We start from the raw sequence: 16,499 nt of genomic DNA on the forward strand, positions 1-16,499 counted from the left end.
TTTGGCAAACAAAAAAATCATTACTAACATTAGTCTGCGGCATCTGCCCTGTACCAGACGGCAGACAGACAAAATACCTGTGGAACACCAGCAGACCAATTAGCACACGTGGCAGGCAGCATATTTCCCCCCGAGTGTTGGTGGAAACTAACTGAGAATTAAACCAGAGGGAATGCAAAACTAGCATCTGTGGTGAGGTCTACATGTAAAAGCTCACATTTTTCCTCATGTCAGCTGGATGTATGAATAAGCAAGTGTTTGCTGGAATCAAACGAGGTAACACATCGGGGCTGTGTTTACTATTTGTTGTGCTGCTCCCATGTGGACAGATAATTCTCAATGAAAAGCCTGTTTCACTCTGGAAACGATTTCACTTGCGTCACAATGATGAAATACGACATAATGGCATAAAACAACGACGCTCTGAGCCCACAGAAACATGCCTGTGAGAACCGCTCACAAGCACTCAAGACGGTTTCCAATAATTTACAAAACAAATATCTCCAAGCAGTTTATGACCAGGCACAAAAAATCTGGGTTACAGCCTCGCCCTCTATTCATTTACTGTAACCGTAGACCCTCTGAGGCTCACTCGTTCAATTGTCTCAATGATCTCATGTATGAAAGGGAAGATTGCGCCGGGCAGGTGTTATGAGAACCGGACACAAGGGTTCTTTTAGGTTCCAATCCACTGAGGAATTCACCATCATCACATAGATTTGCAGATTAAACCTTCTGAGAGGGCCACTTAACGTTCCGCCGGAGCACGACAGGGGCGAGCAAGTATGCCACTTATGATTGTCAAACAAGCGAGTGGCCGTTTGCTCTGCTGGGTCACAGGATCTCCTGGTAAAAAAGGGTTGGAGGGAAAGTGAGAGGCCCAGAGCTGGGCATAATCTGGAGCCAGAGGATTTGAGCCATGACTGTAGGAAGGCTCTGGGGCTGAGTCATAATGACTCTTGATGCCAATCGAACCCAGAAATCTTATGTGTCATTACAGCTCTTTTAGAAAGTGTTGATCTCGTTGGTAACAGAAACTGCTGTGTGTGTTGCTGAGTTTAAAGTTCTTCTAATGAGGCCGGCTTAGACTCTGTCACCTCGTCCCTGCTTGATGTGTGTTTCCAGGGCTTGTGGTTCTGTTAAACACAATCTCAGTGTTGATGCCATCTTTGTTAAGAATGTTAGCGTGCTAAGGCTGGTGGGACGACCACATTTTGGCCCAATGACAGAGAAAGTACATATAAAAATGACTTAATGTCTGTATTGAATTTCATCGTAAGCCAACACGTGTCAAAACGCTTCACACAAAATATCAGCTTCATGCTGATGCTAATGGAAAAGTGAAGGGATCACTAAAGTTATTGAGTTACGTTTGTTCAGGAATCATGTACTGGTGTGACTTCATCGGATAAACGAGGAGATATTTCACAGTACAAGACTAAACTTTGACATGCTGATGGAGAAAAGATCTGAGGATCACGGAGGTTAGTGGATTGGATCCTCTGGGCACCATGAATATTGGTAGAAATCAAGGCAAGCAACCCAACATTGAATTGACTTTACCATCCCAAGACCCAGCCCACTAGCATGGCCAAAAAAAAGAGTAGATGAATCCCAAGTGAAGGGTTCATCCCCAACATTTCTCCCACAAAATTCCCTCATGAAAACAAGTGAGAAGTTACTCATTCTACCTCACTTAACAGCACATGTCACTATTTATGATGTATCACTCACTGGATGACCTCTTCCTGGAAAACACTTCCCTAATTTTCCCGGACTACAAAGCCGAAGTGTCGTCGTACCGAACCCTGAGGGATGTTTGAACCCGCTGAACCCTTCAAAGTTCAAGCAGGACCGCTCAAAACCAGAAGAAGAAGAAGAAGAGGAAGGAGGGGACTTATGGTTGTGTATCACTGTGTTGCTACTCTGCTGCTGTGATGACTCTGAGGGGGGTTTCGCGAGATAGAGAGAAGAAGACTGCAGGAGTCCTGACGGTGTCAAAACACATTATTACAGACCCCGCAAGAAAAACAGCAACTGGACCAGACCTCACAGAGAGAAAGCGAAAACAGAGACTGAGGGAGCAGAGAGGCAAAAGAGAAAGAGACAATGAGAGGAGAAGAAAGAGGCCATAGAAAGAGAAAGGGACAGCATGGATAAGGAAATCATGTCGAGTGTTTTTGTAAACTTGACCTGGATATCAGCTCTGATCTCCCGTAAGAAGGAGAATTGGACTCCTCTGAATGTTTCCGAACTCTGTCTGTCAAGTTCCAAACAAATTAAGAGTCCAAAGTGAGAAACAAAAGCACTTATGAGTCCCTCTGGATGGCAGTAATGGAAAAGAGAAGTAATCAAGTGTGTTGATTATTACCTCAATATGCTGTACAGCAGTCTGTATAAAAGGAAACCAAGGTGTTGCATCTGTTAATCGTATTTGGCAGATATTCTTGAAAAGTTTTTGCTTGTTTCTCATGAACCTAATGTCTTTTATTTTTTCTCTTATTTTGACCACTTGTTTAAAAAACAGATGATCTCATCTGTTCTGAGTTTGAAACAGGCCATTCATTAGTGTACGTGTTGCTTAACCTCCACACTAAACGGTTCATGTTTCCACTGTTTAGCCGATGTCTGAATTGCTTTGAAACTCTTTCAACTGTCAGTATGCATTGCATTTAAGCCCCCACCCCCACCCGTTGGCCTGGATCAGTAAAGTATAGTTCAGCCCGACACCCTGTGCTCAGAGATAAGCTAAGCGAGGGTGATTGTCAGCTCTGTGCACTGATACTTGAGGAAAAATCCCGGCACACATCCTGGAGACTTGTAATCAGGTGTGCCGCACGCTGTCCACTCAACATGCATTCAACACTCCGTATCACACTCCGTGTTCGGCCCCGTGTCACCGTCAGCGCCGTATTGCTTCTGCCAGGTAGCCATCATTCACACCCATCTACATCCCCAGAAACACCTCCTCACCACCAGCCTGACGCCTCCGCAGCAGCAGAGTGTAAATCAGCAGCCTGTGCAGTGGCTAGGTAAAAAGCAGCAGGGGCAGAAAGAGAGGCCATCAAATCTGACCAGGGCCGGGGTGATTAGGCCACCTGAGGCCATGTCTGCGAAACCTGCATCACAATAATCGCACCAGAGCGTGTAGAGGAGAGAGAGGGAAGCCGGTGACCCTGCTGCTGTATGTTCTCAGAGATCTGTGACTCAGAACATCATTAGCACACACACACTACAGTTATTCAAGCCCTGCAAAACGCCCTTCGCTGCCCCACCTTTCCCCCCCTGTTTTCTCAACATGGAAACACAGGGACGCCGTGTCGCAAGTTGTACTCTGGTTTTAGAGAACATGGTGCTCAGCAACATTTAATTAGCTGTGTTTGAACCTAATTTAGCACTTCAAAACAAAGCCACAATAATGGATGCTCTGTCTGTGGTGTTTGAGCCTGGATTTAACAATGGGAAAGTTTTCCAAATGCCACATTCATGCAACATTTGACACAAGGCATAAGCTCAGAAAGAGTCTAATGAGGGTTTTTTCAAGTTCCGTCCAGTCATTGTGCTGCTGATGGCTGCCGCTCCGACAGAGAAAGGCCCCTTTTATGATCTCCTAAAGTATTTATACATGCTAAACAGATAGGGGGGAACCTGAAGGTGCTGTGGTGACCTTTCAGCTGGCCAAAAACAAACCCCTGGTCCGTGATAGGAGGGAGTCCTGTGAGAGTAGCCATCTGGCTCCATTTGAAAGCCCATCACCCAGGCAAATAGGTCAGTGCTCCTGGGCCACAAACTCTGCAAGTGCAATGAAACCGAAGCTCCCAGAGGTCCTGGTCTGATCTGTCATCAGCCAATATGGGTGTCCGGCCAGCGGTCAGCGGGTCGACCCATTTGACGAGAGCTTTAAGGAGGGGACGGCGCGAGGGAGGGTGGAGGGAGAAGCGGAGGACAAGAGCCGAGTTGTGTTGCAAGGGCTGATTATGCGTGCTACGGGGCCAGTTTCCTGGATGTTGTGTTTGTGTTGGAGCGAGTGGCTCCAGGCAGATGTTGCAAATGAAGGAGGTGCTGTTGTGTGTTGACATTGTGGGGAAAAATCATCCCGGATGACATCTGATTGGTGTTTCTAGAGGAAATGTTTCCGATGACAGAAGTAAAATTCACAATATTGGAACATCCCCCTTTGAGTAGGCAGGCAGCAAAATAAATTATGTGACTGTTTTATAGACTAGATTTTCTCTCGCTGCAGAAAACAGCAGAACAACAGAGTTGCTCTCTGCGGGCCTCCAGGGTGTGTGACACTGTCACAATCAGCCTCCAGCTGTGCTTGCGCTGCCCACACACATACACACCATCCATCTGGCAAAGTGAGCACATAAACACTACTTCGGCAAACATCAGATGACCTTTTACCTCCCCAAAGCTATTTGCATACACAATCCGACACCTTCAAACACAAGTGAGCACACACACTCTTCCACACAGAAGCCAAAGCAGGAGAATGATGAATATTCTGCATAATTTATTGTAGGTTTAATTGTGAGGCTTTGACAGACTTTATGGCTGCACTGTTAAACAAAGACAGAAAACAATAAGGAGAGACGTTTATATAGATGCAGTCTGTAAAATAAAAGGCATTACTTATTGCTTTCATTAATGATATTTCTTTTAGAAGAGCACTAAACTGATTCTCATACCTATGCTGATGATACACAGTTATACATTTCTTTCTGATCTGATGATAGGAGCCCAACTGACAAACTGTCTTGTTGCCTCTGCACATTAATATGTAAACATCATAAAACTCTCTGCAGCTCAGCAGCAACAAAACTGAGGTATTCAGCACTGATATCAAAGAAAGGCAGACTCCCCTTTGTGCTTATTTTGAAACGCTGGCTGTGAGCACAAAGCATGAAGCAAAGAATCTTGGCATCATATTTGATTGTGACCCGTTCTTGGACTCCAAGGTGAGAAACCTCACTAGAAATGCCTTTTACCATCCCAGAAACATTGCCCTCATGCAGCCTCTCCTGTTCAAAGAAGATATGAAAAGACTTTGATACAAAAAAAAATAATCCAAAACGCAGCAGCGCATCTTCTCACCAAAACTAGTGATCACAATCCTTTGGTTTTAAAGGCTCCTTATTAGCTCCAGGCACCCTTAACATTAATTCAAGGGAACTATTCCCACCAAATGATTAGATAAATATTGTTTTGATGGGTGAGGTTGACATAATAATGTTGGTAATGGCATCAACTTAATACTGTGTGTATATGAGCTTAAATATCTGCATTAATTGATTTGAGACTAAATTCAAGTTGATGCAGCTTAATGAAATTGACTTGATGACTTAATTTTCAAGGATTTCAAGTCCCCTCCTCTCTGCTAACATGCCTGGACAAGTTCAGACAGTTAAGACTGGAATATCTTTGACTGTGAAGGAAAAGCTAATTTCCAAAAACTCAATATAGTTTGTTGGTTGAACATAATTTCCCCAGATGTTGTCATAACTAAAAAAAAAAAATAAAAGAGGGATGCAAACTGTTGCTTTTTTCTTTTCTTTTCTTTTTCTTTTTTAGTGAGCCCAAACATTGTGTGCTCATTTTTCTATTCATTTCATTATTTTGCTTTTAGATATTAAATCTGTAAGTGAACCAGCTCCTCACTATTCATCTGATACATCGGTGAGGTACGTCTCTTCCAGATCCATTAGACCCTGTAACTCTGGTCTCTTATTTGTTCTTATAAGAACTAGGATGCACAGAGATGCTGCATTATGTTCCATCAAGCTTCACCTGTTTAACAGCTGCAAACCAAACCTCAGAGCTTCTCTTTTTAGGCTTGTGTTTATGTTGTTTCTGTGTAGATTTATCTAATTTACTGATATCAAACCTATTTATTGCCATTATAATGGACCTTTGTATTTGAGTGTCTTGTGTTTTATCACTATTATAGGCTTATTTATTTTATTCTCGTACATTTATTGATTTAGTGCTATTTACAATATGAACTGTGCTATACAAATACATTTATCATGATCATTATTCATTTTATCTGAACAAGGCTTAAGTTAACAGGTTATATTTCACAATAGTCTGCTTATTTAAGATAAATTCAGTGTGGTCAAACCTCCACTGGTGTGACTTAACCAACTAACGTGTATATAAATCTTTAATTTATAATTTATGACATTCTGACCTGAAGCAGGAGTTGGATTGATTCATTCATTATCATCTCCCAGTAAAATGATCCCACGGGTCATTTTGTGCTTATTGAATGGTGCTGTGGTAGAAAACTGTCGTTTTTAAACTGGCAAGTGGCCAATACAGGACCACAAACTCTTCAAATTCCACAATATGACGCAGAAAGGGGAACTTGCATTCAAGGCATTCAAAGTTGCATCATTGCGCAACACACAGAGACGAGTTGCCGAGCAGGGATAAATCAGTTCAAATCCTCCCTCCTTTGGTTCCTTGTGACTGGTCCGTGCCTGTGTCAGTCAGGGGGAGGGGTGCACCGCTAATTTCTATATGCCTGTATGTCAATTTAGGACTCAGATTGCGTTTTTGTGCGTGGCTGTCAGCAGCTGCAAGCCTCGGCGGACGTCCACAGCCTCGGTCCTGGAATTTCTACGCGTATTTTTTGTCAGATGAGACGCTCGGGACGCGCGTCTACCTGCGTACACTGAACCTTTGTCTTTGGATATTGCTTGCCACTTAAAACGCATCCGCACACTTGTGCCTCGTGGTTTTATGCGCTTTTGAAGTGAGCTGCTGCTGCGTAATAACGAGCACACCCGAGGGGAAGAGTCGTCACAAAACTTTAAGGAAGACTTGGCAACTTTGGAGATACATCTACACCGCGGTGGAGTTCATGTGGTTTAACATCTGACAGAAACGGACCGTTTCTCTGGAAAACTTAACAGAAGGGGCTTCTTTTTTAGAAACATGTTCAGCAAATGCTCCGCGGTGTTACTGAACGTCCTCTTTCTGGTGCGGGCGCTCTCGGCTCATGAGTGCACGCCGTGTAACCTCCGGACTTGTCCCCTCAAATCCCCGCACGGCTGCGAGGGTGGCCGGACCTTGGCCAGGGACCCGTGCGGATGCTGCGATCAGTGCACCCGGCTGGAGTGGGAGCCCTGCGGCGGCCAGGACTGGACGCACGGCTATTGCGCACTGGGGCTGACCTGCGCCTCTGTCAACAAAACCGGAGCTGCCACCGTCCCTGAGATTGGAGTTTGTAAAGGTGAGTAGAAGTCTCTCGTGTGAACTTCATTAAAATGGTGCCATGTTTATTCAATCGAACCCTCACAGAGGAGAAATGCGTAAATGCTGGTGCCGAGTGTGCGTCAGAGGAGCTGCTGGTGCCAATTCTCTCGTCAGGCAACCATCGTCTTCTTTTCAGTTGCTTAAAGGCACCACTATTCAGACGTCAGTTAAGCCCTGACTGCAGCGACTGTGTCACTGTTTACCTTGTCTCTGGCTGCCTGGAGCTGCTCCCCAGGTCTGAGGGGCTCTTGACTGCCAGGAGAGGAGTCATGTTCAGCTGCTCTTTCTTCCCCTCAAAGCTTCATTCACTCTCAGCTCAGAAGCATGACAATACGTCTGGCAGTCGTGATCTGGCACAAGGTTGCAGCTCTAGTAGGTCCTGTTCTGACATTTGAGACGCATTTCAGAGTGAATCTGTGTGGGGCCAAAATTATGGACTGCTCATGTCGTGACCAACAATGATGATTGTGTTTCTAAGCCTGGAAAACATTGCAATTTATTAAATAAGCTGCCATTTTCTTGCCTGCACTGTACACACAATTGGCTTCGCTGTGTATCCCAAAGCTCTAATGGTTTGACAGCACGATTGCAAAAGTCCCCAGCAGATTTTCATTTGCAGTTCTGTGAATCCACAGCGCTACAGCGTTCTGTTCCTGCCAAGCAGAGCTGGGCTGTTACACTGTGTGATGTGCTCATTTTACGCACAATTTGAGCAACTTTCTGAACTTCAAAGAAATGTTCAGGGTGTCAGGTTCCTCTCTGAGAATGAAGGTAGCAATGGCCTTCCCCTGTGGAACAAATAACTGGTGGAAGGACCCCCACCTCTCAGCCCCTCCACCTGCACTCTGTCCAGCCTGTTTCGGGATGATTGAAGAGGACTGACAAGACTGTTGGAGAGAGTAAGCAGCTCTCAGTGGGTGTCTGGATCTTCTGACCCTGCCCCTCCATCATCTCTCTGTGGGGTGGTCCAGGTCACAGCTCCACAAGAGTTTTCCAGGGGTCTCAAGCCCCCCTGGGCCATCCCTGGAGACACTGTTGCTGATTGTGCCTCATGTACAGGTTAGACTGGCGTCTGGAGGACATCTCCACTGCAAATTAACAGCTTTGGAACGAGCGGGAGACCTAATGGCTCCTCTGATTGAGTCATGCCTCTGGTCCTGCCGCTCCAGGGGCCTCAAAGCACGCTGCTGACCCCTAAATCAGACGCACGCACACACACAGCCACGATATCCCAGAGGGTCTAGGTGGGGGTAAATCAACACCTCCCAGCGTGTTTTCGGGGGCCACGGTAGGCAGGCTGCTGGAGGCTGATCCCAGATTTCCCTCCTCAAGCTGCAAGGGTCTTAAAGTGATTAGACCTGCAATCAGGAGTAGGGGGTAAATGTTTCCGCTTTTCTGATCCCACTGCTTTTCTGCTCACAGTTTGATTTTCTGGGTGGTCAAAATCTGTTAGTGTGGAGACGCAACAACCTTCAAGTGCAGGTGGCAGTTACAGGCTGCATGAGAGGGACACCGTGGTGATCAGTCGGCCTTTAATGTGTGATTGTTTGGACTCTGGGGGGGAAGCTGCAGTCGTCCCTTCTTCTTCTTCTGTTTTCCAGACTGAGAAATATTATGCAAGACACTAAAAAGAACTGAAATGTGCTGGAACTGAGTTTTTCATTGTTTTTTGAATTAAGGAAGTGTTTTATTTCAAGCTGTGTTGCCAGTAAATGTCACTACTTTTGAAATTATAATAACCAAATGAAAACCACAAAATAGTTGCAGCCTGCCAAGACCAGGATATCAATTATTTTCATGAAGGAATTTGGCATCAGTGCGCCGAAGCTGTCAAAAACTTGTTAAAAAGCGAAGCATCCCGTGAGCGTGCAGGCACCTGCTCTGAGGAAACGTCATTCACTTTGCCATCTCCGCTTCGGACATCAGCTTGTCAGTCAGTCTTGGCTAAATGATTTGTTTCACTGTTTTCATTGTAATCTTGCGTCTGTCCTCCCACGCCAAGTTTCCTCATGCTCCAGAGACACTTAACATACCGTGTAACAGAATGCCCGTCTTCCAGGGACGCTATGTCCACTGCACTCCTTCACATGCCGTCTACTTCTCCCTTCCTCTGGTATTATCTAACGTTTCAAAGACTTCCTTTTTAGCTCGCTATCAGCCACGGGGCCTCTAGAGGTCAGCTTTCCCATCCTGGCTCTGGATGCCAAGACAAGCAGTCTCAGTGGCTGAGAGAGGAATCCTCCTGGGATAAAGACATTGGTTAGAGCCATGCCAGGCCAAGATAACCAGGCTGGACCAGAACCAGACCCCAGGGTCAGGCTAAAGTGCAGTCGGCTGAGGGAGCTTACAAGAAGCTGGGCTCAACCTAAACTTAGCTAACGAGACAATGCCTTCAGTGTCCAGCCTTTCATTAATTGTTTTGACTCCTGCCTCCTTTTCTGCGTGCCAGATTTAGCGCCCCGCACACAGACAGGCCGCCACCACCATCTCAAATGAAAATACGCTCGCAGGCACAGGAAAGCCTCAGGATGGAAAAAATGTGGAGGTGAGGATCATTTTAAGGTGAAGGGAAATCACAGAGAAAGTTTTGGTGCGGTTTATTGAAAAGGCAGCTTGTGCTTTTGCCGGTTCACTGGCCGTCTGGGAGAGCTATTAACAGCACCGGCTGGCTCAGGTTAAAGGTAACACTACCTCCGCTGCTTCCACTGGCCGGTGTTTACTGTCGAGCTTGAGAGCATCGTCCATCACAGAGGAGTCACGGACGCAACCAGCTGTAACTCGGGGAGGGCATTTACAAGGATGCTTTCTTTTGCGGTCACATTGACGCACTTCAGCAGTAAAAATTTATCACAAGAGATGGTCTTTTTTTTTTCCCCCCATCGTGCAATATCTGTTTCAAATTAATATGGATCAACATGTGCGTTTTATTATCATCTACAGCATTTAAAAGCAAAGTCATGGAGTTCCATTTCTCTCCAGTCACTGTGAGTCATCGTTATTGTTCCTCTCACCCCCCTAACTGAGTATGAAAAGGATTCTCATCTTACAGGCTTTATTTCAGGTAGATACACTATGACATGCTGGTGTTTATGCTGGTTAGTTAAACCTTTAACTCCTTTTCCTCTGGCGCATTGTTCTGGTGCGTCGGTGTTTGGAGAAGAAAGCCAGCGTATTATGATAATCTTCAATCACGCTTCCACACTGTTGATTTGAGGCCTGGGAGCTGAACGCTTGGGAAGAGGTTACTCTGTGTTACAGTTTGTCTCATCCTGTTTACTCCACTGCCACTCTTACTGCTCCAGGACAGCTATGAAGGAGGGTAATTTGGGGGTATATATTTGTGTTTATTCATGCATGAACGTGAAAAGGAGCACTATGGTTAATGTGTATGTTGGGGCCCTTTAATCCCAGGGTCGCGGTGGATGTTCGGCTCACACGGCTCTAACGTGACACTTTTTTTTTTTTACTCCCTCGTACATTCCTCCCTCTCGTAAAGTTTCATCCAAGTCGGGCCAAACCTCGAGGTGCCATCTCAGGGGGGGTGAGGCTCGCTGTGTGGAGGAACAATATGCGGGTATGGTGCAAGTAGCCCTATTTCAGCAGAGGCGTTACTGCAGCCAGCAGAGATGGAAACCCTGGGAGGGCCCCATGCTGTGGAACAAAAGCAAACAAATGGGCTCAGTAGCTGAAGTAGTGTGGCACAACGAGGGGGGAGGAGGGATGGCAGGCCAGAAATACACCGGTCTGGTCACTCCAGCATTAATTGTGCCAGTGTAATGTGTTGCAACAGAGGCTGTAAGCTGGATTCAGCAATTTTGGGGAAACAAATCTTGTTTTTGGGCGCTTTGAATATGCTTAACTTGTACACTCCATCCTGTGTTCGTTTATCCCCCTTTGAAATAGGTAAAAGCACAAACAAGTGAGAATTCATGTTATTCCTAATGTTCTCTGTCCCCCCCTCTACAGTACTTCCTGATCATCCAGACGCAGGTCTTGAGGATGAGCACTGTCCCCTGATGACGGGCTGCGACAGAGCAGGAGGTCAGTGTGTGTGCGACGCCCGTCACTCCTGCTTGGGATCTTTTACCTACCCAGACCAAGAAACCTGCATGAAGGCCAGCAAGTCAGGTGAGTGCTCCCCTCCCATCTCTTTCTATGCTAAAACAGACATGCACACACACGAGCACAGAGTTAGAGGAAATAATGCTATCCATTGAGAGGAGCTAATCCATAGCAGATGTGGCCCTGAGGTGACTAATGCTACTTACATATCATAGTGATGACACACATGCTAAGGCTTTGAGTACCGCTTCCCAACTCACCCTTGAGTGGTGCCATTGTCTGTGACTCACCGATGATTGTGGTTTTCTGTGTGTCCGCGGCTGGGTTTCAGATGGTCGGAGGCACGAGCACCGGGACAGACACAGAGAGAAGTATGTGGGACCGTCCAATCCGGCGTGTATGTTCTCCGGGTGTAATCTGACCGCCGACGGCTGCGTGTGCGAGTCTCAGAGCTGCCACCACCACTTCGCCTACATCAACCGCAGCCAGTGCCAGGAAGCCGCAGGTAACCTTGAAATGACCTGCAACTAGAACTGACAGCCACACAGCAGCCAACAAGTAGCTCAAGTTATAGATTCCACAACTTCAAGGTTACATTACAGGGAAAATGTGGTTCATGTAAGCGTTCATGTACAGTAGGGGTGTAGCTGTGCATGTGTTTGTCTCCAACAGTTCTGTACACGATGTTCAGTTCAGTGTGAAACTCCCTCAGCTTGCTTTATTCATGTCGACATTGCTGCAGAAATTCTCCAACGCGATCGCCACTCGATAGCGCACCAGTTGTTGTCCATCAACGCAAGTTAACCTTAAAAAGCCTTTAACGCTGTGCAGACACCGAGTTTATTTTATTTGACGTGTACCATGTGTTATATCGCTGACTTTTAATCGTCCTTCCTGCCGACCAGAATCTGCAACTTCTCTGCTCACACTGTATGGGCCACTCAATCCCCCGACCACCGTGTGGATCTCACGCTGAATGTAAATACGAGGCCCTGGTGGCTTTTTTTCCAGTGACAGTTCCAATAAAGTTTATTGAAACATGATGGCGGTGGCCTCAGTGTTTACACAAAGAAGAGAAAGGCCGAGTTACTTTGTGCGATTTTTTTTTAAAGCTGAAACTTGCCTGCTGCCTTTAATGGTTAATTTTATTTAGTGATAAATATGTTGTCTTAATGGAGATTTTTTTTTTTTGTATACTTACGAGTAAACAGCTCAGTCTTTTATTATCAGCATAAAGTATCTGAATGCAGTGAAGTCCTCTCTGTCTAATGATAAAAACCCCATAGACATTTCCATATATCAAAATTACACATTTTGTTTTTCCTCATTAAAATCCTTAAAGCTACATGTAACTATAAATTGCTTCTTCCTCTAAAATGTGCCGATCTATAAAGTCCCTGCCTCTTTCTCTACCCAGCACTCTGCAGCTCGAGCACACCCGCTCACCTAGGACTCTGCTCAAACGTTATTAGACTAATTCAGTCACTTATGTTAAAAATGGAAGCAAATCCTGAAGAAAAGCTATTATATGGAGAATCCACCCTGAAAGCTGACAGCGTTGGTTCCTTAGATTTGTTACTTACGCCTTAATGGTGCTGATTTTAAGTATGATGTGTTTCTAATGTGTAAGAAAACACCCTATGGACACGTTAACAAGGTGAAAAAACAGTTTTTTTTAACTGTAACTTTTAGAATTCTGACCAATTAGGAACCTTTTTAATGTTTTCGGTTTTAGAAAATAAATGAAAATGCACCAAATAATCAATCCAAAATTGATACTGAAGAGACAACTTTGTGCACCGCTCCACTCCTGACTTCCAGTAATTTACACTGCAGCTTTCGTTGATAAAGACTTTGCCCTTTTCTTCAGCTCAGATTGAAACCGAACCAAAGCATTCCTTCTGTCGCAGCTTCATTATGTGTGAAGGCAAACATATTTTTTGCTTACTAATGAAAACCTGATGCCACTTTTAATATTTTGCAAAGGTGCCCCTTAAAGCTCAATGTGCATGATGTACAACTAATCTTTCGTACTCGTCTGCTGAAATATTTGCACAGTTACTTGGATCATCATCTACTGGTTTTGCACAGCGCTTCAAATGATGGCGTGCGAAGAGCGTAGAGGAGGAGGAGGAGGGAAATAAAGAGATCAAGAGTCCGTGCCATGAAAAGAAAACAAGGAACGATGCTCAGAGTGAAAGAGAGAAGGTGTGAATGTGACTGACAGAAGCGAAAACGAGAAAGTCTATATTTAAAAGGAGTTGCCGAGACTGTTGACGGAGTTATGGCGCGTTGGAGATCCTCAGCGGCAGGACAGAGTGCTGAAGGTGTAAGTGAATGGAGCGCCGTATGAATGCCTCCCCTGTGCTGGAGGTGAAAGGGATAATCCTCTGAATGAAGCAAGAGAATACAAGAATGTGTGTTTACCTCCGCGCTTAGCAGTCTCTGATTGACACTTCTAAGTGAAAAACGTTATTGGCAGAGTGAGTTTCATTTCCTCATTTGGATTGCGAGGTGTCTGCGAGATAGGCAGGCGCTAAGTGGCGGCTGCCTTCTGAGTGACACTTGCAAAATAGGACAAGATTGCCACTGGGTGAACTCGTTGAACTTCCGCGTATGTTGGCTAGAGCTCGTCTTAATCATCACGCTGTTCAAAGCCAGAAAACTGGAAAAATCTTCTGGAAACCTGAAGAAAAATTAGTTTGGTGTCATAGTGAACGGATTCAAGTCCAAAGCATGTGACTGCTTGTGCGTTTTTATCCACATGCAGCTCTCCTTTCATACTCACGGCTCTTACTCTGTACAAGTTTGACGTTTCAGATGAAGAACGGCTCTTCAGATGGTTAATACTGCGGCTGGCAGCGAGCCACAGAGACATATTTGAGTTTATTTAGTCTGCAAATAACAGTGACGTTATTGCAGAACATCCACAGTACAGCTGTATGGATGTTTGTCTTGAGCCATTTACGCAGTAAATCCCACAGGAAGTGCGTTCATCAAACATTATATTGTTTAGACGTATTGTCAAGTCTAGCGTTACAGTGAAAGATATACTGTCAGTCTTCCATGTTTTGTAACTCGCTCATCTCAAAGCCTGAGCTCACTGGATGACAGTTTAAACTCACACCAGTGAAAACTGTAAACAACATTTTTCAGCAGCTTATGAGTTCTCACCGCAACACACACACCCTCCCCTCTGACGGGCCCTCATTAAGTAAGAGACCGGGACGCGTGCATCTGTTCTGTCTTAAAGAATACATGTGCATGTGGAATGATGCACACATGTGCACGCCTGCATGTGCAGATACATCATCACGTGTATGTGACGAGTCTACATATGTGAGCATCTGTGCCAGTGTGTCTGCATCTGTGTTTGTGCGTGTGTCTGTGCGTGATAATTATCTTGTTTGTCTAGATGTCGCGGCAGAGATTTTCCTTTGTCTATCATCAGCAGGAGCTTCCTTTGCGACCAGACCGGGACTCTGTGGTTAGGATCCTATTTGCTCAGTCCTGTTGGACTCCGTGGTGACTGCGTCCATCAACCCCTGGGTTGTCTTTAGACACAAGCAGTTATTAAGATCTGTGTTAGCATGCCCTGCTAGACTGTGACAGCCAATGTTTCCCGTAAACTTGCTCTCACGGCATGAGAGCTGCGCTGATCGCACTTGTCTTCACAGTTGAACATTAAAGCGACATCCCAACACTTCAAGAGCACTTTTTTTTTCCTGACATCAGTCAGAACACAGATTCACTTCTTAGGACCTTTAAACTCACACATGGTAGTGGTTTATTCTGGCTTTCTCTCACTTTCATTCTGACTCACTCAGTGGTCTTGTCATTTCATCCCTCTGCTGTGACTCACTGTGATCTGTTAAAACTCAACGTCTTTGCCGCTTCACTGCTCTGGATGTTCGATCTCCCAATTTCACCTCTTGTAGATTTAGTGGGATCCTGTTTTCTCGTGGTATAAAAACGCTGATGTAATGTGGCTGCATATGCTTATTTGGAAGCAACATGGTGCAGCAGACGTATTACCCACATGTCAGGGAGGAAAGAGGATGTGATAAGTGTAGAGAGGGAGGGGGAAGGCAGACACAGGAAGATAGGAAATCACAACTGAGGCCAACCATTTTGTTGAGGTATTTGTGTCCAGGCCCCAGGGCCTTGGTAGGGTGGTGTTTGGTAATTTTACACTCTAGGATGGTTTACATACTTCATTCATGATAAGGCCTCTAACTGCTATTTTTGAGGAATTCCCCTGCTGTCGCTCACTGATAGGAACAAACAACAGCAGTCTATGCATCTTTCCAGTGATTTGGTGATTCATACAACTGGCTGTATTAATGATTGGAAAGCGTGATGGCTGAAAACTCAAGCTGTGTCGAAGCATAGCTCTCCTCATTTGCTTTATATCGGTGATGGACTGAAACTTGTGGCTCGCAGACATGTGGTAGTTCACAAGCGGTTCAGCAGACTGGGAACCAGCGCCCACTATTATGCCATGGCACAAACGGACCTTGCTCTCACAAATCTGCCTGCCCACCTATGCCACCTCCGTCCTGCCTCTTTCTGGCCTTGTGAAAGGACTGTTAGTTCTGCTTGGCTGCAGCCTCTTTGTGGCAGCGCTATTACTGGCCGAGCCAGACCGCCACCGGCTGGCAGGGGCACGAGACGTCTCAGCGCTGAGTGTTTGTGTGGCGTCTGCGGAAGCTGTGGCCCCGTTGCACCCTGCAAGCTGCTTGTTTCCCAGTCAGTGTGTATTTATATGTGTGTAGTGAGTAATTTCAAAGAGGAAACAAAACTCCTGTGTGGCTATTGAGACAAAGAGCTTCCCTTAAAGGCATGTTGGGATTACTGTCAACCCATTCACTGCTCTTGGTCAGCCACTAACCAAACCAGGCAGTATTAGGCCAGCGGGAAAAGCCAAAATACACTCAGATGAAGTCCTAAACCCTTCCTGCCTGTCCAGCTCAAACTCTCTCTTCATTCACTAAATCTAGGCCTAAGTCTCTGCTCACTGACTCAACTATAACCATTAACAAATCAGCGACACCCCAACTGCAGCCGAAGCCAACCTAGGCCCATTTTCTCCATCATCATTCTTTTCCCTTTTTCCCCTGAAAGGGCCTAAATCCATACATAACTCAACTGCCTCTTCAACAATTCATCCAGCA

General features: G+C 45.5%; 1 protein-coding gene across 1 annotated transcript in view; it reads left to right on the forward strand.

Annotated features, from left to right (window-relative positions):
* The first annotated feature begins 6,529 nt into the window (after positions 1 to 6,529).
* Positions 6,530 to 16,499, forward strand: part of LOC103367063 (cysteine rich transmembrane BMP regulator 1 (chordin-like)) — a 33,659-nt gene continuing 23,689 nt past the window's right edge. The window contains exons 1-3 of the mRNA XM_008294974.1: positions 6,530 to 7,240; positions 11,230 to 11,391; positions 11,657 to 11,830. Coding sequence (XP_008293196.1) covers positions 6,943 to 7,240; positions 11,230 to 11,391; positions 11,657 to 11,830 — 634 coding nt within the window. The 5' untranslated portion in view covers positions 6,530 to 6,942. The remainder of the gene's footprint in view (positions 7,241 to 11,229; positions 11,392 to 11,656; positions 11,831 to 16,499) is intronic.

The sequence above is a fragment of the Stegastes partitus genome, unplaced genomic scaffold, assembly GCF_000690725.1.
Source record: "Stegastes partitus isolate 25-593 unplaced genomic scaffold, Stegastes_partitus-1.0.2 Scaffold1010, whole genome shotgun sequence".
Lineage (NCBI taxonomy): Eukaryota > Metazoa > Chordata > Actinopteri > Pomacentridae > Stegastes > Stegastes partitus.